Source organism: Gigantopelta aegis, chromosome 5, assembly GCF_016097555.1.
Source record: "Gigantopelta aegis isolate Gae_Host chromosome 5, Gae_host_genome, whole genome shotgun sequence".
Taxonomy (NCBI): domain Eukaryota; kingdom Metazoa; phylum Mollusca; class Gastropoda; order Neomphalida; family Peltospiridae; genus Gigantopelta; species Gigantopelta aegis.
Genome location: NC_054703.1, coordinates 20,729,965 through 20,753,081, shown reverse-complemented (window position 1 = coordinate 20,753,081; position 23,117 = coordinate 20,729,965). Strand labels below are relative to the sequence as shown.

The 23,117-nt window shown below is 40.2% G+C and overlaps 1 protein-coding gene across 2 annotated transcripts in view; it reads left to right on the top strand.

Moving 5' to 3' along the window:
* LOC121372870 overlaps nucleotides 1–2,013 on the top strand; it is a 37,235-nt gene extending 35,222 nt beyond the window's left edge. For both annotated transcript variants that reach the window (XM_041499312.1, XM_041499311.1), the window contains one exon: nucleotides 1,632–2,013. In XM_041499312.1, coding sequence (XP_041355246.1) covers nucleotides 1,632–1,842 — 211 coding nt within the window. In that variant the 3' untranslated portion in view covers nucleotides 1,843–2,013. The remainder of the gene's footprint in view (nucleotides 1–1,631) is intronic.
* Nucleotides 2,014–23,117: the final 21,104 nt, after the last annotated feature.

The following is a 23,117-nucleotide window of genomic DNA, read 5'->3' as shown; positions in this document are numbered from 1 at the left end:
TGCATGTAATCGTGTTGTTTAATGTCTGCAACAATGTCTTGTGACACGTGCAACAGTCTCGGCTGACTGTCAAGCGTGACCTATATGCACACTGAGAACAGCCAACGAACGTTTTCCCGACGTGGACATTGTGTTTAACGTGAAGTGCATAAACCAGTTTATCAGATGTTTTTGTTTTGCTCGGTCTAGCTGAACTCGGCCCTAGCCTACTTGTCTTTGGCCCTGAACTAGCATGTGTAATGAAACTGACACGCAATTTCGGTCCGTTTTTATTACTTTGGCTCAAAGACTTTACAGTTAAAATAACACGCTACAGATTTTCCAGACTTTTCTTGCATACATGTTGCCGTTAAAATTAAATAACTGTGATTATTAAAATAAGCAAACATTGTTATGCTGAATTCTTGATGACTCCTCTTCTCGTTACCAGTCGCGAGATCCCTGTTAATATTTGGTATTATTATTATATGTTAGGTGTTGGATAGATTATGTAACCGATTGTTCACATTGGAAGATAGAAAATGGCTTAGCCAAATTTTTAGCTCAGAACTGGATGGTTGTTGGTGTAGTTTGTGGCCTTTCACATGTCTTGTGCCCTTTGCTAGTAGCCACCATTCTGAAACGTATCTGTCTGCATTGAACTCGTCAAAATCATGCACGGTGGACGCTGAGTGGATGGCAGCGTTAGGGTGGATATTTATATTGCCTGTCAGTCAAATTATCAAGTTTCGATACTTTTGAATTGCCTGTGACTGTCCGAGTGTCATGAAGTTTTGTTTTTCATTTTACTTGTTTTATGATTTTCTCGGTTGCCCGTCGGGCAAGTGTTTGACAAAGAATGGTTGCCCGCAAGATATTTTGGTTGTCCCGGGCGCGTGGACAACCGATTTGTGCACCCCTGGAGGTGGTGTTTTCGTGTACAGTTAATCCAGTCTTTAGCACTTGGAGGTGGTGTTTTCGTTTACAGGTAATCCAGTCTTTAGCACTTGGAGGTGGTGTTTTCGTTTACAGGAATCTAGTCTTTAGCACTTGGAGGTGGTGTTTTCGTTTACAGGTAATCTAGTCTTTAGCACTTGGAGGTGGTGTTTTCGTTTACAGGTAATCCAGTTTTTAGCATTTGGAGGTGGTGTTTTCGTTTACAGGTAATCCAGTCTTCAGCACTTGGAGGTGGTGTTTTCGTTTACAGGTAATCCAGTGTTTAGTACTTGGAGGTGGTGTTTTCGTTTACAGGTAATCCAGTCTTTAGCACGTGGAGGTTGTGTTTTCGGTTACAGGTAATCCAGTCTTCAGCACTAATCCAGTCTTTAGCACTCTTTGAACATTTTGAAAATTAAATGTCCTGAAATGCAATATACTGCAATCTAGAAATAAAATTGAGGGATATACTTTTTTTTTTAAATTGCTTACATTTTGTGACTTACAAGTTAATTTTGTTTGTGGGCAAGTGAAATTTGAGAGTTATTTTCCAGGTGGGCAATTGAAAATTTTAGGATATGGTCAGCTTTGCATGTTTAAACTAAAAAGCTAGGGCATAGCACCTTGAGTTTTACTTTACTCTGCATGGACTCTTTCCAGGATATATGTTTGTTACCTAATGAATGTATACCTGTAGTAGTTATTTTCCGTAACAGGAAGATGCATGTACTGGAACAGGAATCGAAGGAAACACTAGGACCACAGAGAGAAATGGAACAACACCAGAGGGAAATGGAAAACGAGACGGATGTGGGTCATATCAACCAGGCCTTCACGAACTCAGTAGAAACATATCATAGCAATCATGCTTTGTCGAACTCAAAAGAAACTCACGACTTTTTCATACAGTGTGTTCTAGGAAAATAATATCAGCTAGGCCAGTTTGTACTCGGCATCCATTGTATTTCATCTGTTTGTACAGAATGTGTATGTGTGTGTATATATATATATATATATATATATATATATATATATATATACATATGTATTTAGGGAATAACTGGTTACTGTCTTAAGATATCTGCTTTATCCTGCGAAGGTTAGAATGGCAGTCTCGCTGCATTCGCCATTCGAAGTGAGCAGGATAAAGCCAATATCTTAAGACAGTGACCAGTTATTTCTTTTATCCTGCAATCCTACAGGAATATTCGGAAAATCATTATTTATTCTAGTTTTGTGTATGCAAATCGAGTATTGTGAACCTAGCAAGGCTTTTGCCGTATGACGTCATGAATACAAGATACATGACATTACATTCTGTCACATTAAAAAAAGCGTTTCTAAACTCTAATTCATAAAGAAATATACAAGTTTTGTATTGTTATCACAAAACTAAAAGTTACTTGTATTTACTGTACTTCAACAAATGATTTAAAGAGTATGTTTACTGAAAACTACTCTGAAATACTCGAGTCGAGTCGGGCTTATGTCACGTGACGTATATTTTTGGTCCGTGACCCAAAATATAGAGATTTATCTAGTCATCATATCTTTCGAATGTGATTGCTGGATAAATAAATAAATAAATAAATAAATATATATAGTGAAACCTCTCAAAACTGGACCCTCTGTAAACTGGAATCCCCTCACAACCGGACGTTTCTCATGGGCCCTTTTTAAATATCTGTACCTCTCTAAGCCAGATACCTCTACTTTTTACTTGGTCCAGAGGGTGTCCAGTTTAGAGGAGTTTCACTGTGTATATATATATATATATATATATATATATATATATATATATACATGTATATATATACATGATAAAAGAAAAGAAGTGTTACATATATATATATATATTATGTTTCAATTATTCATCTTCAGAAAGGAACTGCTACATGTAAATATGACGTCATACATATTATGACGTTCCCGCAGTAGAAGGGGATTGATAATTACTTAATTACGTAATGGTTGCTTTTATCTAATGAAAAGCATTAAGAAGTGGACAAAACCTTCTAATAAAATACATTTCTTTTTTCTTTTTCTTTTTCATTATTGGTATCTACATGTATGTGATAAAATGGGAAAATGATGAATTTAATATCTTTTTGTGCCGCACATGTATTTGCTGTTTGTGTACGCGTACTCTGGCTATGACATATTGTGGGTTGTATTATGGAAATATATGAAGAGTTCAGATGCAAAAACTGATAAATCCATTTTAGTAATTTTCTGCAAGAGGTTTTTTTTTTTTTTTAATGCTTTCTATGTAAAACATATCAAGTCCACAATGGGCGATCTAAAGAAAAAATTAGTAAAGTAAATAAAGGACAGAATTTTAAAAAAATTGCAGTAATTTCATACTGAAGGGCAAGGCAACTTGTTTAACGTTCTCACATACCACCAAGGTTTCGAACACTCCCATCCTGTGCTTAACCTCTGACATCGCCAGTGACTAAGTCCCGGACAGAAAGGGGGAGGTGAAGTTTGAAGGGAGGGAATTTGAAATACATTTAGAAGTTAGGTCAAGAACCTAAAGCCAAAATAGTGTACACACAGTAATCTTGTTGTGCTATATTGTTGCAATATCTGACCAGAATAAGATATAGCTTGTGTAACTAATATATAGACTGTTGAAAAGAAATGGGGGAACACATAAATATAGCAACAGCAAACATTGACAGCAACCAAAACTTTCATCCACATTATCAAGAGAGTTATTGGCAGCCAGTCCCACAGCACTGACATTCAGTCCCACGGTACTTGCAGCCAGTCCCACAGTACTGACATTCAGTACCACGGTACTTGCAGCCAGTCCCACAGCACTGACATTCAGTCCCACAGTACTTTCAGCCAGTCCCACAGCACTGACATTCAGTACCACGGTACTTGCAGCCAGTCCCATAGTACTGACATTCAGTCCCACAGTACTGACATTTAGTCCCACAGTACTTGCAGCCAGTCGTTCAGTCGTCCCACAGTACTGACATTCTGTCTTCCCACACTACTGACATTGAGTCGCCCCACAGTACTGACATCCTGACATCCAGTTGTGCCACAGTACTGACATTCTGTGCCACAGTACTGACATTCAGTCATCCCACAGTACTGATATTCAGTCGTCCCACAGTACTGACATTCTGTTGTCTCACAGTACTGACATTCAGTTGTCTACAGTACTGACATTCTGACGTCCCACAGTACTGACATTCTGTTGTCTCACAGTTCTGATGTCCCACAGTACTGACATTCAGTCGTCCCACAGTACTGACATTCAGTCGTCCCACAGTACTGACATTCAGTCGTCCCACAATACTGACATTCTGTCCCACAGTATTGACATTCTGTCCCACAATACTGACATTCAGTCGTCCCACAGTACTGACATTTAGTCGTCCCACAATACTGACATTCTGTCCCACAGTACTGACATTCTGTTCCACAGTACTGACATTTAGTCGTCCCACAGTACTGACATTCTGTCCCACAGTACTGACATTTAGTCGTCCCACAATACTGACATTCTGTCCTACAATACTGACATTCTGTTCCACAGTACTGACATTTAGTCGTCCCACATTATTGACATTCTGTCCCACAGTACTGACATTTAGTCGTCCCACAATACTGACATTCTGTCCTACAATACTGACATTCTGTTCCACAGTACTGACATTTAGTCGTCCCACATTATTGACATTCTGTCCCACAGTACTGACATTTAGTCGTCCCACAATACTGACATTCTGTCCCACAGTACTGACATTCTGTTCCACAGTACTGACATTTAGTCGTCCCACAGTACTGACATTCTGTCCCATAGTACTGACATTCTGACACCTGTGAATTAAAAACAGTCTCGAAAACAATTTATATTCGTATTTTTTTAACGACAAGTGACCAAATACATTTACCATGACTTATTCTTTAGTTTTTGCTCTGTATATTGCACTGACCTGTTGGCTACGTTAAAAGGAATTGTCTAGCTTTTGTTCATGCAGTGATACATTTTGTAACAAATGTTTTTCTGTTCTCATTCCCATAAGAGACTGACTGTTTTACATATCACAGCTTTCGCTTGTGATAGTGATACATGTGTACTAGTATATAATTGAAAATGAATTTGTTTTATAAACACACACACACACACAAACACACACACACACCAGTGGCGGATCCATGGGGGTGAATAGGGTGGCTAGCCCTGGGGGTTCATTCCTAACATATTTAATGAATTTCATGAATTAATCGCAGTTGCTGTACTGATTGACATTTGCCATTTTTAGCAAAATACATTAAACATGATGTCACAGACAAAATATTACATTTGTACATGTATCTGTGACGTTTAATGTTATCTTTACTGTAATCCCCCGCCGGTTCACTCCATCCCAATCCAGTCACTCTCCCCCCTATTATTTTCTAAATCCGCCACTGCAGACACACACACACACACTCTCTCTCTCTCTCTCTCTCTCTCTCTCTCTCTCTCTCTCTCTCTCTCTCTCTCTCTCTCTCTCTCTCTCTCTCTCTCTCTCTCTCTCAGTATTACACATATCCATCTAGTTGTTAATTATCGAGACATAGTTTCAAAAACTGTTACTTAAATTACCCTTTCATTGGTCATTAATTGTTTAAAGAACACCTTGAACTACTAACCAAGACGGTTTAATTCGCTGAATATTTGGAGGCTATTTTATCTGGTGTTTTGATGACACGCAAAAATTGGTAAATTGTGAGCTGTTTTATGCTTACCTATTTTACGAAAATGATAGCCTTTATATTAAATACAAAACTAGAAATTATTATGTACTTAAAATAATTTTGGTTACAGCTCTATAGTCCGAAGGTTCAATGGTCCAAAGGTTCAACACTAACCCTAACCCTAGGTTCAGTAGTCCGAAGGTTTATGGACCTAACCCTGGACTATTGAACCTTCGGACCATTGAACCTTCAGACTGTAGAACGGTCCCCATAATTTTAACTAAATTCTCTACTTTAATATCCCTATTATATTAGACAAATAAATGAAACTCAGCAGAGGAGTACATTTAATTTAGTGATTTAAATTATATTGTTATTAGGTACAATGTTATATGCATCATAATAAAAAATATAATCAGTTTTGCAATGTGTTGTGTTGTTAATTCTCGAATTAATTTTTTGGGCCCCCCCCCCCCCCCCCAACAGACTTTTTTCTAAAAAATAATTGGAGGGCACATAATGAAAACAAAATAGATTATTTTCATTTCATTTCAGCTTATTTTCGTGCTTATATCCAGTTACGGTTCAAGCATGCTGTCCTGGGCACACACCTCAGCTATCTGGGTTGTCTTTCCAGGACAGTGGGTTAGTGGTTAGTGAGAGAGAAGAGGGTGTAGTGGCCTTACACCTACCCACCGAGTCGTTAAAACCTCGCTCTGGGTGGGAGCCGGTACCGGGCTGCGTACCCTGTACCTACCAGCTTGTAGTCCGATGGCTATAACCATGACACCACAGGGGCTAGTAGTTAAATTTCTTCTTTCTACTAATTTTTGTGCTTATATCCAATTAAGGTTCAAGCATGCTGTCCTGGGCACACACCTCAGTTGTTTGGGCTGTCTGTCCAGGACAGTGGGTTAGTGGTTAGTTAGCCCGAGTACTCTGACTGTAAGAGAGCTAGACGGACATTTGGACATAAATACGCTCTCATTACAGTCGGAGACCAAGCTATGTATTTTTTTGGCAATTCCCGACAACCAAAAAGTTGGCAAAGATTTCCGCTCTAATACCACAACAATCCTATGTTTGACGTCAAATACCTTTACATCGATCATTTTCGAGTTAAATGATTAAAAAAAATCCACATTAATCACTAATACACATACTACAGAAAGAAATACGACAGCACTCGCATTCAGTTACGCTTCGTGACACCGTCGCAAGAATTACAAAGCTCGGTGACCTATTTTGTGACGTAGATCATGTGATCGCCCACTGGGCGATTCCGCCTTGTGCAACAATTACAGGGGCCGTCTCATATCAAGCGACGTTACAACATGGAAGAGTTAGCTAATGGTTTCCTCTCTAACAGTGATAAAATTACCAAATATTTGACATCCAATAGCCGATGATTAATGAATCAATGTGCTGTAGTGGTGTCGTTACACAAAACAAACTTTTTTTGGTGATTGTCGGGCACTTGTCATTTTGAGACGGCCCCTGGAAGACGGAATGGCTGAGTGGGCGATCATGTGACGCATCGTCACGATATAGGTCGGCGAACTTAGAATTCTGCTGTCCGGAGTTTGCCGAAGTTTAGCTGAATGTGTGTGCTGTTGGGTTTCTTTCTGTAGTGTGTATATTAGTGATTAATATCTGAATTTCTTTTAATCAATCAACTCAAAAATGATCCATGTAAAGGTATTTCACGCCAAATATAGGATTGTTGTGATATTAGAGTGGAAATCTTTGCCAACTTTTTGGTTGTCGGGAATTGCCAAAAAAATACATAGCTTGGTCTCTGACTGTAATGAGAGCGTATTTATGTCCAAATGTCCGTCTAGCTCTCTTACAGTCAGAGTACTCGGGCTAGTGGTTAGTGAGATAGAAGAGGGTGTAGTAGCCTTACACCTACCCATTGATTCGTTAAAACTTGCTCTGAGTGGGAGCCGGTACCGGGCTGCGAACCCTGTACCTACCAGCCTTATGTCTGATGGCTTAACCACGGCACCACCGAGGCCGGTAATAGATTATAAGTATCTCTGCTACATACATGTAGGTAGTTATTCGTTTGAATTCAAATTAAACGGTGAATTTCATGTACAACAGTTCTCTTAATATAATCTTTCTAAACATTAAAATGTATCCATTAATTTCCAAGAAAAAAAAAGAAATGTTTTATTTAACGACCCACTCAACACATTTTATTTACGGTTATATGGCGTCAGACATGGTTAAGGACCACACAGATTTTAAAAGGAAACCTGCTGTCGCCACTACATGGGCTACTCTTTCCGATTAGCAGCAAGGGATCTTTTATTTGCGCTTCCCACAGGCAGGATAGCACAAACCATGGCCTTTGTTGAACCAGTTATGGGATCCGAACCCAGTACCTACCAGCCTGTAGACCGATGACCTAACCACGACCCCACCGAGGTCAGTAAATTGCCAAGATCCCTTCGTACTATTTGGCAGAAACCCTCTCTAGCAAAGTAATGACGGTCTTTTATTATTCAGGCTCTAATAAAACCGTACTGGAGAAGCCTGGATGGATCTTATATGTGCTGTTTTCCATAGACAAGACACTACAATACTATGGTGCTTAAAGGCATACTGTCACAGATTTAAGGACCTTATTTCTCTAAAAATGGATAATAAATAAAAATTACATTAATTGTTGGAAACCAGATCTAGCTATCGCATCACCTTAACTGAACCATGATGGAGTGAAATCTATGTCATCCCTCTCGGCAATTTTAGATGTTTTGAATTATGGACCATTGCCATAATTCAATTTTTAAAAAAAAATGTCATTTATAAATGGAGTATGGTGGTTATGAAGATGGTTGAATATAGTACGTTTAGGGACAAATCAAATTATATTTGTTCAGGTAATAGTTTGTTAGACCATTAAATACGTCAGTGGTCTGTGACAATATGCCTTTAACGCACCTGTCATGAAGTGCTAGTTTAGATAGGGAGCTACGGTCCTGCTTTAAGTTGCATAATGCTATATAGAGGATACTCCCCGAGTGTCTTGTGACAGGGGCGTAGCGTGATCTAGACCTGGGGGGGGGGGGGGGGGGGGGGGTCGAATATGAACCAAGTGGACCTTTTTCTATTCTCTTTTTTGCACCACACGAAACTCCATATTTATAAACCTGTATGTTTTTGTAGTAAAAGCGGACTGCTTCAGCGGGGGGGGGGGGGGGGGGGGGGGGGGGGGGGGGGGGGGGGGGGGGTGTGGGTGTGTGTGTGTGTGTGTGTGTGTGTGTGTGGGGGGGGTGTTCGTAACCCCCCGAACCCCCAGCCTACGCCCCTGTGTGATATCATAATTTTATCAGCACGAGTTTTTATACTTTTATCAACGAGTGCTGATAAATTATGATATCACAAGACACGAGGAGGGTATTCTTTTTATCATCCATTATCATTATTTTCATTTGCGACAGTTGTAAACAATGTCAGTAATGTGGGTTGAATGTCAGCGGTAGACTCGTTAGCTAGCAGAACGGCAGTGGCGTGACGTCACTAATGGTAGGTTTAGCGCTGAAACAAACTCAGTGACGTAACACAACATTGTCTTGTGATTATCATTTAACCAATGAAGATTATAAGAAGCGATATCTCCTGCGGTGATACCGCAAATTATAGTGCCAGCGATATCTCCTACAAAAGCCTTTAATGGATGATAATTTACTTTATTCCTTAGTCTCATTATCATCTAGTGTAAGTGTCGGGTACTCGGGTCCGAGTCGAGTTTGACCCTGGAGTACTAGAGTCTAGTATTTTCAATTTGGACTCGTGGATGCCCTAGTCCCGGGTACACACCTCGGCTATCTGATCTGTCCAGGGCCCGGTAACACAAAGAACTCGTAACACCTACGTCAGACGTACACCACACATTATGTATGGTGTACGTCTGACGTAAGTGTTGTGATTGCTTTATGTTACCGGAACCAGCACAGTGGGTTAGTTGTTAAGTTGTTATTGACTAGTGGGAGATAAGTTCGTGTAGTGGTCATAAACCTACCGAGGTCGGTAGTTTCCTCTAGCGCTGGTCTATTTATATCTTGTTTTCATTTTCATGTTGAGTTATTTTCGTGCTTATAGCCAATTAAGTTTCAAGCACGTTGTCCTGGGCACACACCTCAGCTATCTGGACTATCTGTCCAGGACAGTTGGTTAGTTATCAATGGGTAGCGAAAGAGAAGAGGGTGTAGTGGTCTTACACTTACTGAGTCGTGAAAACTAGCTCTGGATGGGAGCCGGTACCGGGCTGCGAACCCTGTACCTACCAGCGTTATGTCAGATGGCTTAACCGCTGCGCCACTGAGGCCGGTGTCTAAGATATAAACAGACCAGCGCTAGTACACTCGATATAGATATATAAGGGGTAAAGGAGGAGGCCATTCATTAAAATAAAACAGCTATTAAATATCTGTCATAGTATGTTATGTTATAATTTAATACAATATCTTGTTAAAATCTCATAGATTGTGGACAGATTTCTTCAGGGCAAACCTTGAAATGTTGCTGTCAGAATGCATCTCAGGTAACTTTTTTTCTCTCTCCAAAATTTCGACAGACGAAAGGGAGGGGGGGGGGGCATCATCCTTCTCGAACTCACCCCCCACGTCCGCAAATAAAGCCCACGGCTTTATCTCCTTTATTTTCATGTCTGTGAACACACTGAAACCATTAATTATGTTGAAACAAGATGACAAAATAAAAAAGACAATAAAACACCATTGTCATAATCGAACCTTTCATTTAAAAAAAATAAAAATAAAGAGCAGAGAAATTTGAAATGCCCCGTCCTCTATAGTTGAAACTGTTGTTTATATGGCTGGGTTTTTAACGACACCCCAGCACAAAACACATCGGCTATTGGGTGTCAAACTAAGGTAGGCCTATATGATGATCAACATTAATACAACGTTCTCAAATTATCAATAAAAACAGCGTAGACATCAACGGAAGAGTCACGTCTGAGAAGGGCAGTCACATTAATATTAAATCCCCCCCCCCCCCGAACAATTAAATTTTCAAAAAGACACAAAAACAAACGTTATGGTCAGACTATGACAGGAGTCTATGGAGCTGTGTGGTAAACAAACCAATACTGAACCGAATCATCAAGACACCCCCCCCCAAACCTCCCCCAACCCCAACCCCCCAAACCTTCCCCAACCCCAACCCCCCCAAACCTCCCCCCAACCCCAACCCCAACCCCCCAAAAACCTCCACCCAACCCCAACCCCCCCAAACCTCCCCCAACCCCAACCCCCCCCAAAAAGCGCCATGAAAGTAAACATTAAAGTTTCTTTTGTTTAATGATACCACTAGAGTACATTGATATATTAATCATCGGCTACTGGATGTCAAACATTTTGTAATTCTGACTCGTACTCAATAGGGGAAACCCGCGACATTTTCTTAATGCAGCAAGGGATCTTTTATAAGCACTTTCTCACAGACAGGAAAACACATACCAGTGCCTTTGACCAGTTGTGGTGCCCTGGTTGGAACGAGAAAAAACTACGAAAGTAAACATCTGCGAACAATCAACCCCAGCACAGGCTACCAACAATAAAATCGTCGAACATACAAAAACAAACGCTGTGACCAGACCATGGAAACAATGTATGGGGCTATGGTACACAAAAGAATATTTCACATAACGAAAAACATTGGAAAATATTACCACAAATGCTTGTTTTATAATTTCTAAGAACTGCCAATTATGCTAGGCACCAACTACCAACTGCCAGCACAAAGTTGGCCAGTTTTCTGCTCACGTGACTTCTACGACTGTCCAGTTGCATTAGAAAAAATGTAGCGGGTTTCCTCTGCTGACTACGTGTCAGAATTACCAAACGTTTGACATCCAATAGCTGATGATAAAAAAAACCCCAACCCAACAACTTTGTGCTTTTAATGGCGAACTTTAATACAAAACGCTAATATTAAATGATGCTAACTTTTAAAAAAGACAGCTCGATTATTAAACCCCCCCAACCCCCCCCCCCCAAAAAAAAAAACCCCCCAACCCAACAAAAGCAACACATGTGACAAATCTTTGTTAATTTTGTTAATCTTTTTTGTTAATCAAGCGTTCGCTTTTGAAATTCCCTGTTTCACAATATCAGCATATATCAATAGCGATAAACATGTATAAAAAGGTATATTTGAGTGCAACACAACCAAATCACACACACACACACACACACACACACACACACACACACACACACACGCACGCACGCACGCACGCGCACACACGCACGCACACGCACGCACACAAAATCCACCGTAAAAAAACAAACCGACCAACCAATCCAACCCAACACCCTCCAAAAACAAAACCCAACGAATAAACAAACAAACAAACAAACAAACAAACCCAACATAAAACCCCCCACAGAAATCCCTACCCCACCCGTATTATCTTTTTGAAGAACGTCCTATATTTCTGTGATCTGATTATTTTTACTGCCCCCCGGGGGCGGGTTATAGCTCTGTCGGTTAAGTGCTCGCTTGAGATATTTGCGTCGCAGGATCGAACCACCTCTGTGGATCCATTCAACTGATTGGATTTTCTCTCTCGTTCTAACCAGTGCACCACAACTGGTCAAAATCCTTGGTATGTGCTTTCCTGTCTGTGGTAAAGTGCATATAAAAGATCCCTTTCTGCATTAGGAAAAATGTAGCGGGTTTCCTGATGACTACGTGTCAGAATTACCAAATGTATGACATCCAAAAGCGATGATTAATTAAGCAACGTGCTCTAGTGGTGACATTAAAGAAACAGACCCTAGTTTTTAAACACTACAGCATATTTTTCACTATTAGAGCCGTTTATCATCACTGAAATCAAATATTTTATTCTTTAGAATATCCATTTCCGTAGAACCCAAATGTTTCTGGTCATCCTGGATTCTGTAGTACCAAAAATAGAATTTTTCATATTTTAAAAAAACGCACGTGCGTCTGAGAAGTAATGGTTTATTGAATCGAGTTCTAGTCTATTTTTAAGGATATTTCCTGTTTTAACGTCACGGACTCTTCTTTCACTGTATTGTATCTTTATCCAAATGAGTTACAGGTTTGTAAATTAACTAAACTTAGTGTCAATTTTTTACAGGTTAAAACTAGTGTATGCGCCTTTAAATAAAAAAACCCAAATTTTAATTATTTACCCCCCCCCCCCCCTCCCCCAGTTATGTTAAGCTGTCCTCTGTCCTTCCCTTCTAGTTAGACCGCGTACCACAAGGAAGGTGCGACACCGAAATTAGAAAAGCATTTTAAATAAGATGACAAGTGATAGTCTGTCTCAAGCGCATGACCGATGATAATGAGGCGGTCTCTGTCACCTGTCAATCATTCGAGATGACGATTCTTTATTGTCTTTCCGTCACGGCTGTTTGGCGGCACCGATGTGCCACATCGTCATTTGGGTTGGTCGGTCGCAGGTGGAATGAAGCGCGCGGCGAACTGACTATCTGCTGAAATGTACAGCATCGCCCTAACCGCGGTCGTCTGCTTGCTGCATGTTTTGGCGGTAAATGCACAGCAGTCGTCTGCAGCACGTGGAACCAGAACGACAACAGGTGGCGTAAGACGGGCAATACTCCAGAGACCAGTGTATCCCTATCCCGCTCTTCTGGCGTTCCCCAAGAGTGGTCTTCAGAAACGGAATGGAAGAAATTCCGGATTTGTAAGCGATTCCAGAACTGGTATTCGAAAGACATTTAGAGGAGCTACGAATAAAATCAGACGACAAGGCAAGATGGCGCCACTTTCTGGCGTGCGTGCATTTCCCCGCGATTCCAGGAGTCAAACTCGGACATTGGTTCACGCATCTCCAGAGTTGGTCAACCGGGTTAATTCGAATCGTGTTGTGAGGCCAGGGAATGTAAGAAAATCTCGAATCAGGTCGAAATTTCGTCCAGCTTGGCAAACTGGTATTTCGTCCAACCGTCTGGCAGCCCACCGCATTGCAACAAATCCGGTTATTTCTAACAATATTCTGGCAAGAACCTCTAATAATTTTCGACCAGAATCGTCTATTGTTTTTCCAAAGGCTTCAGTGTTTCAACCACGAGCCAAGGTTATTTCTAAAAATAACATTAAACCAAAGGTTTCTGTCTTTTCAAATAATATTCAGACAAATGTCAATGGGGCTCCTTTAATTGGACGAAGACAAGTTCGTTTCGATACAGACCGGGCTAACCTGAGGACGGGACAGTTTGCTTTTGGACGGAATAACATGAAGCGATTTGGACAAACGGCGAAACTATTTCGTGGATTCATACCAGTAAGCCATACTCCAGTTTCGGCGAATATTAGACTACAGCAAATGCGTCAAATACCAGCAGGTATTAGAGCCCAGCAAATGCGTCAAAACCCTAAAAAATTGTCATCAAAAATTAAGCCTCAGCACATGCTTCAAATATTACCGAATGTTAAACTTCAACAGATGCGTCGAATATTACCGAATGTTAGACCTCAACAAATGCGTCAAATATTACCGAATAGACCTCAACAAATGCGTCAAATATTACCGAATGTTAGACCTCAACAAATGCGTCAAATATTATCGAATGTTAGACCTCAACAAATGCGTCAAATATCACCAAATACTATGCCTCAGCAAGTGCGTCAAATACCACTGCAGATAAACGCAATTCAGAGTCGAGGCTCAAGTCATGTAAAAGGGTTACGTAACCAAGGAGTATTCAGAGGGTGGACTAAACCACTGCCAGGCAGCAAGAAACAAAATTCAGGGATGAAACAGTTGAAAGGGTTGAGTAACCAAGAACTAAGAAATACGTGGTTGAAATCACTGCCGGAGAATCCACTGCAAAATCCAGGCATCAGACAGACAGAGAGGTTACGTATTCCTAACCAAAGAATAATCAATGGATGGCCAAAACCACTGTCGAACAAATTAACTCTCAGTGGAGCGACGGGTATACCGCGGCAGTTGCACGGTACCAACCGATTTAATAGGCCTACTCAGATTCGTGTTGACAAACAAGGGTTACAGAATCAAAGAGTGATACACAGATGGGCTACGCTACTGCCGAAATACGTTGGAAATCTAGTCCAGCCGGTGAATATAAAATTTATTAACCCCAGCTCTGGAACACTTACTAATCAGAGGCGACGTTGGAATAAAGCGAAATTACAGACATCTCGACAAAATACCAACCATAACTTGCAGAAACAAGATGGCGGACGAAAGATCATGAATCCCACGATGAAAATTTCGCCTTCGTTTCAGTCTGTGAGGCCCGCTGACTTTCGTAATTCCATAACCAAGGTCCAGCCGACAATTCTGCGTTTTGCCCAGCCACCCATTTATCGACCAATCAGACCACGCGTCTTGCCTGGACAGGTACGGGGGCAACCAACCACAAGAAGGGTAATTTCAAAGCCAGTTCTATTTTCGAGGCCAGTTCATTTTAGAGGTTCAAATGCAACACGCCAGAGTACAGTATTACAGAACAGAGAGAGACAACCATTTTTGCCAACAACAGTCGCACACAGATCTCTAAATAGATTTCGAGGTTTTAACAACGTACGTCAAACAAATAATGTCTTGAATTCTAAAAAGGCACCAAACGTATTTAACAAAAGTCGTAAAATAGGCATACACAATGGGAGCAAATTAAAACAAACGGGCAAGTCTTTTTCTGGTTTTAGTTTAAAGACAACGAATTTTGGATCAAGGGCGACAACTGCTGGATCAAGGGCGACAACTGTTGGACCAAGACCGAAAGTTGCTGGATCAAGGGCGACAACTGGGTTCGGGCCCCCGACTGGAAACGCACAGTATCCGTGGCTCAATTCTGCTGTGCTGGAGGTGCTGAAAGCTAACCCTAAGTCGTACGTGCGGGTCCGGACAACACGAGGCGAGTACTGGGTTCGTCTGACCAATATCTTAGGAACGAAGAAAACCCCATCACAACCACAAAAAACCAACAACGTGCAAAGAAAGAGACCCTTCCAAAATCTACAAACACAAGTATTTGCAAGCAAACGAGTTCCACAACCATTAAATAACGTCAGAAAACCACAAATAACTACAAGAACCAATATGGTAACAGGAAATCGTCTACCAGGAGTCCATTTAACAACAGGATCTGGGCTGGGTTCTGGAAATGAGAAAGAGCAAATGGATCAAAACCGAGATGCGAATGTCGGTAGTGACGTGGAAACTGGAGAAAAAATGACAGACGTGAATTCGTCTGTTGGCGCGGACAACACCAAACCAACTCTGATTAATCCGCGACTCTATTCGGGTCTGAAATTGTCCACGAGCACCGCAAATTCGTCCGATTCGAATCCACTTGTTACTGTAAAACAGGACACGAACGCCAACGGTGGACAGCAAACGGCAGATAGTCATCAAATTCTGTCTGATCTTGGTCTCTCTCCCAAAGACGATTCTTTCAAAAGCATCAGCATTCCATTCAACACAGGAACACTGGTTGACAAGGACAATATTACTGATAAAGAAAAACTGCTCGGGAAAAGCGAAAACATAAGCTGGATACCAAAGGAACCATATTTCTTAGACGTAAGTAGAATTCGTCCTCTTTTTCATGTTTAATAAGGCATGGTTAAAGGCCCTGTGACTAATGGAAAGATATAGAGGGATTGCTATCTAAGACTATATAACCCATAGGCGTACGGGCTCCCATTTTTGTAGGGGGGAGGTGGTGGTGGGGGGGGGGGGGGGGGGGGATGTGCAGGTTTTTGCCCGAATTAAACGAAAATGTCCGAATCCGGATAACTACATTTATTCATATTAACATTACTACCAAAGAGCTGTATAGAAGGAAGGAAGGAAATGTTTTATTTAACGACGCACTCAGCACATTTTATTTACGGTTATATGGCGTCAGACATATGGTTAAAGACCACACAGATATTGAAGGAGGAAACCCGCTGTCGCCATGTCATGGGCTTCTCTTTTCGATTGGCAGCAAGGGATCTTTTATATGCACCATCCCACAGACAGGGTAGCACATACCACGGTCTTTGATGTACCAGTCGTGGTGCACTGGCTGGAACGAGAAATCAGCTGTATAGGGATGCAAACATGCTTTACAACTAATTTTTAGGTTATAATGATGAAAATACATAGTAAAAAAGGTCTCAGGTTAGCACATTTTGCCCGAATATCTATAATTTTTGCCCACATTTGAGGCTTTGCTTCAGTTTTGCCCCCCCCCCCCCCACACACACACCTGTCTCGTACGCTTATGACATCAAATGCTTGACATCCAATAGCCGAAGATTAATAAATCACTGTGTTCTAGTGGTGTCGTTAAACAAAACAAACATTAACTGATCAGGCATTATAGCACCATGACTGATCTACTAAATGCGACAACAGAATATAATCATCACCAAAAGAAACACGATCATAACTTACAGATTTAACATTGAGTTTTGTCTTCTAAAGGTGCAGACTTTACATTAAGTTTAGTTAATCTACAAACCTTTCGATATGGTTATAACACTGAGAAGACGCTAAAGTCTGTGTTATCATCCATTAGCCGATGATTAATTAATCAATGTGCTGTAGTCTGTGATGTTTAAACAGGGTAATACCGTCTAAAAACAAGGGCCTAGCTTGGGATTTACAGGTGGTATGCAGACGTTTTCGGCGATGGAATAAAACGCCATTGTCTGTGCCCACCCCACCCACCCCACACACATAAAAACTAAATATTTGTAATCTCAGGTGGTACGCAGCTGCGTACCTGCGTATGTGGAAGCTAGGCTCCTGAAAAATAACTAGAGCGTGTCTCAATAACCATTACTTTTCAGTCGAACGTGCGGTTTTAGAATTATGAAAAATACATTTTGGGGTATTGAAAAAAAAAAAAATGCATGGCAAGAACCACCAGTAAGTACTCCTAACTTAAAGGGACATTCCTGAGTTTGCTGCAATTTTTAAGATGTTATCGACTAACAGATACTTTTTAATGATTGTAATTACATATTAAATATATTTTTCTGCATAAAATATTAGTGGCTGTATAGTGAATGTGTTTCTGATCGTTCTAATATTTGTACTCGGTTAAATTTCATTTTATTTCCTAAAATATAATTTTTTTGTTCATACGAAATTATTTGAAGACAAAATCCAGTTTGGACTTCTTACAAATATCAACACGACCAGAAACACATTGAATATACAGACACTGATATTCTAAACAAGAAAATATATTTCATATGTAAATTTAATCGTAGAACTATTTTATTAGTCGGAAACATCTTACAATGCAGCAAACTCAGGAATGTCCCTTTAACAATAACTGCGTATTATTTAGTGTTATATTTGGTATATTATTATTAGCTCAAATTATAGGCCGGATGTAAAGCCCTCGCCTGATGCGCGGTCGGTCTAGGATCGATCCCCGTCAGTGAGCCCATTGGGTTATTTCACGTTACGGCCAGTGCACAAAGGCCATGGCATGTGCTGTCCTGTTTATAAAAGATGCCTTGCTACTAACGGAAAAATGTAGCGGGTTTTGTCTGTAAGTCTATTTTAAAATTGCAAAATGTTTGACATCCAGTCACTGATGATTAATAAACCAGTGTGCTCTAGTGGTGTCGTTAAACAAAACAAACTTTAATGTGTCCCGAAAATTGTTTTATTCAAACTGCTAGTGATGTTCCAAAAGTAAAGTTTGTTTTATTTAACGACGCCACTAGAGCACATTGATTTTTTTATCTTATCATCGGCTATTGGACGTCAAACATATGGTCATTCTGACACTGTTTTTTTTTAGAGGAAACCCACTGTCGCCACATAGGCTACTCGTTTACGACAGGCAGCAAGGGATCTTTTATTTGCGCTTTCCACAGGCAGGATAGCACAAACCATGGCCTTTGTTGAACCAGTTATGGATCACTGGTCGGTGCAAGTGGTTTACACCTACCCATTGAGCCTTGCGGAGCACTCACTCAGGGTTTGGAGTCGGTATCTGGATTAAAAATCCCATATGCCTCGACTGGGATCCGAACCCAGTACGTACCAGCCTGTGGACCAATGGCCTAACCACGACGCCACCGGTTTGGCTGTAGCGATGTGATAATCGATTATAGAAATGATTAATTGATTGTGTGGGGAAATGTTATCTGTAATTGATGCTCCAGCTTAGATGATAGAACTGATATGGATATGTTCAGGTTGAGGTTTGTTTTCATATCTACAAAACAAAGAGAAAGATATGAAATTGTTATTAAAGGTAAAACTAGCCATTTGTAGTGTCTGTAGGGTGTATACTACCAAATCAAAACCCATAGACGACAATAGTAATGTATGCAGCGTATCAATCGACAAAAACGCCACGAATATAAATACTACCACCCCTCACCCTTAAAGTGAATCAGAAAAAAATTTGGTAGTCAAGCTGCTCGTTTCTGAGATAACGGGTAGCGTCTATGACTACCCTAGTTCCGCACAAAATTCGAGTCCTTTTTTTTTTACAGGTATCTTATACATGTTTAAGACACAAGGCTACTTAACACAGTGGTACTAGATGAAATAAAATTGCATACATTTTTTTTTGCCCAGATGATTTTTTGTTTGTTTTACAACCAACACACTCTTGTTCTCTCCGATTCTCAACAGCTACATACATGTAGTAGTAGGGGTGACTATTGCGGTCAGTTTTACTATTGCTATACTATTACGATAGTTAAAATACTATTGTGATAGTATTGCAATAGTGATTTTACTATTAATACTGTGAATTATTAAATCATTTGATAACATTAATATGAATAGATATTTCGCAAAACGATTTACCTTAGTTTTCCAATATGTATGTATGTATGTATATATGTATGACAGGCCAGGGCCGTCGCTAGCAAGGGGGCAAGAAAAGCATTATAGAAACTTAAAGAAACGGAGTTTTAGACTATTAACTAGCTAATCCTAGCTACGGCCCTGCAGACAAGCTCGTTTAGTATTCTGTATATAGTATATCTGTATGATGCATACTGTATAGAATCATTTGCCATTACATGAGTGTAAGGTAGTGATACTAAGACCCCATCCTCGACACTGCTATATTTGTTTCTGGGTGTAATAAATATGTTTTAAAAAAACTGGGGAGGAGCGGGGGGTCTAAAAGAAACAACTCGTAGGCCCGTGGCAGGGGTGGAGGCCAGGGGGGTCCGGGCCCCCCCAATAATTGTGGCTATTTTTATTTGTCTTTTTGATAATCTTTACATCTCGACTGAATGTAAAAGTTGTAGCGAGACTAACGGATCGAGATTAACGGCGACAGTTAAAGTAACGGGCAAATAACCTTTGAATCATGCCCCCGGACCTCCTCCCTCCAAATAACTTGCGTCTTCAGCGCTCATTCAATTCCCCGCCAATAATGTCCACCTGTAGAGGACACGTTAGAGAGAGGCACTTGAATATATTTAGGGGACTCGCCGCTGAATTGACATGTTGTAACGCGGCAACCAACGCATGTTACATATATTTCAGTTACAATATTTACAACGAACACAAAGTAAAAACATTTTTTTTCATCAGTTGCAACTGTTTTATTGGTGCTTTCTTAAGACAAAACCACAACAAACAAAATACACAGTTACAGTAAGTAATTATTGTATATAATGCTGGTGTGGTGATTCCCATTTTGGACGTAAATTTATTCTTTTAACCTCAATTTAACCATGCGAGAAAAATGACCTTACGTGTTGTGTCTTTGTTGTAGACAGATATGAAAAAAACAGCCACAACCAAACTTGAAATTGAATAGACGCGCAGTTTGTTTTGAAATAAACCCTATATAGTGACTAAGTCAACACTGGCAAAGAATGTACCTGTTTCAAAGAAGTCTGTGGACGTAATTTTGTTCTTTGAACTTCAATTTAACCATGTTGCCTGATGCCAAGACAGTTGCGCGCTGTTTCTTTGTTTTAGACAGATATGTGAAAAACCCCAACAACCCAGAAGGTTAACAGAAACATTATTTGTTTTAAAACAAAACTATGTCTTTTTTAACCAACACCCTATAGTCACCACTAGCAAAGAATATAATATACTGTTTGTTTTTCATTTATTTACTTATTTCAAAGAAAATTATAATATTCCATTGTGAAAACATTTATCGTATAATTATGAACTACTCTATATGTATAATACTCTCTCTCTCTCTCTCTCTCTCTCTCTCTCTCTCTCTCTCTCTCTCTCTCTCTCTCTCTCTCTCTCTCTATATATATATATATATATATATATATATATATATATATATATATATATATATGATAACAAAACAAGTGTACAGTATATGTATTTAAAAATAATTCTAATACAACTTTCATATAAGCCTTTTTTCCATTGGTTAATTTTCGTGATAAATCGGACGGTAGATGTACGCTGTCATGGGCAACCAGGATTTATCATGATGGCAAAATTCCGAGAACTCGTCCAATATACTGTGACTTAGCCTCATGTGTGGTGTTTTCGTTAGTATATTAATTCCGCGTCTTCTATTATATTTAAACGTCGATATAAATAATTTTCAACAAAATTACTAACTTCAGATGAAAATGATGTTATTGTTACTATTTTGTTATTATTTCGTGCCATTGCAACTTTTAACACTTCGTTAGCAGCAATGACCGTACACCCGCCCACCCCAAGTAAGGTCCGGTCACTGATCGATCGCAGCAGTCACCAGCATGTGTCTTGTGGTCTGCTCTTCTAGTTTGTGTTCTCAAAAGGGTGCAAGCAGGTTCAGAAGAAATAATTATATCACAATCTGAAGTCCCTTACTTTTGTTTAGAACATACATTTTGTGACAATAAAATTGATAAAGAAGACAAGATGGAAATGACTTGATTTATTAAACGCAATTTTAAACAACATTAACTGCTTTAAAATATCGCACAATTCTGAAAAACGTTTGAAAATAATACTTGCACTTTAGTAAATGCATATTATTTTATGTATTTATATAAACTTTAAGTGAAAATATGTCAGCAAGTTATAAACTTGTGGACCTACCCCATCAACGTGGTTTTTGTACAAAATTAAACCACAAATAATTTTATAATACACATGTGCTAACAAGGGTTTCAAAAACAGATCCAACGTTTGAATGATCTCAATGAAAAATGGTTTTACGTCGTCATTGTCCGTTCCCTGTTATGCCTTGGGCGCAGTACAACACGGTATTTAGGTCACGAAGTGTAATATATGACTTACTAAACAGCCTGTTACCCATTAAACGATTTAGTTGTCTTGTTGAACATGAGTAAAATTGATGTGGTATTACACCTGCTGACACTTATAGTTGTCACAATCGGCGGCGTGTATACATACCTCTATGATCACGACTGAAGACGCCCGAGGCTGGACTCGTCATAAATACTTTGTTGCTCCATTTTTTGGACTTGTTCCCACGTCACGAGAGTGGGACGAGGTTTAGTGGTAGAGTGCTTACACGTGAAGCCCATCCCAACTCTCTCTCTCTCTCTCTCTCTCTCTCTCTCTCTCTCTCTCTCTCTCTCTCTCTCTCTCTCTCTGTTGTCCTCCCCCTGTTGTCCTCCCTCCTGTCTCCCTGTCTCGTATGTTTATGCCCCACCCCAACAAAATAATTACACATCTTGCTTTATAAAATATTACCTTATCTTAAAAAGCCAGATCCTAGTTTTTAAATACTACGTCGCATTTTTCACTATTACAGACGATTATAACTGAAATTAAGCATCGCTTGCATTTTATTGTTTTGATTACACATTTCCATACTCCAAAAAGAAGAAAAAAGAAGAAGAGGCTAGCTCATTTTGCCTGAATATTGCCTTATCAACCCATGTAAGATCATCAAACCTTGCATGCAAGTATAACATGCAATCGTGATGGCAGTGTGTCGCGTACCACAACTAGGTCACCGCGACCTACTTTCCATGGACGTCTCATGTACCTCATCGATAATCTTGTTGTCTAGGAAAGATTCCCAGTCTGGAGCTCCACGCGGTAAGACGTGTTTGTTTCGCTTGTGCATACTGCACGTGCTTTCGTGTGCTCGACTTGGGGGTCCTTCATTTCGTTGTTTTTGTCAGCGAAATGAAGTTTTCTACTGATTGAACGATGGAACGCTTCTCGTTTCGACAGCCTGCACCACCAGGTTGGATTCTTTTTTAGCGAGATTCCTTGCCTCCACGTCATTTCTCTTTTTTCGTGACTCTTATGACGGCCATTCTGCAGAACGCCACGGTTGTTCGCGTTTAGTCTCTACATGTCCGAGCCTGTCCTAGCAGCACTGGAAGATTGACCGCCCCACTCTAAGAAGAAATAGGAAGCGGGGTCGGCCCCTACTACTCTTTTTCTAGACTTTACCTTGCTTTATAGTGATACCATCTCGTATCCTCCAGAGTCGGGCCCGTCCGCACCACTATACCAACCCATGACGACTGGACTATACCCTAGTCTGATACTCTCTCTCGTT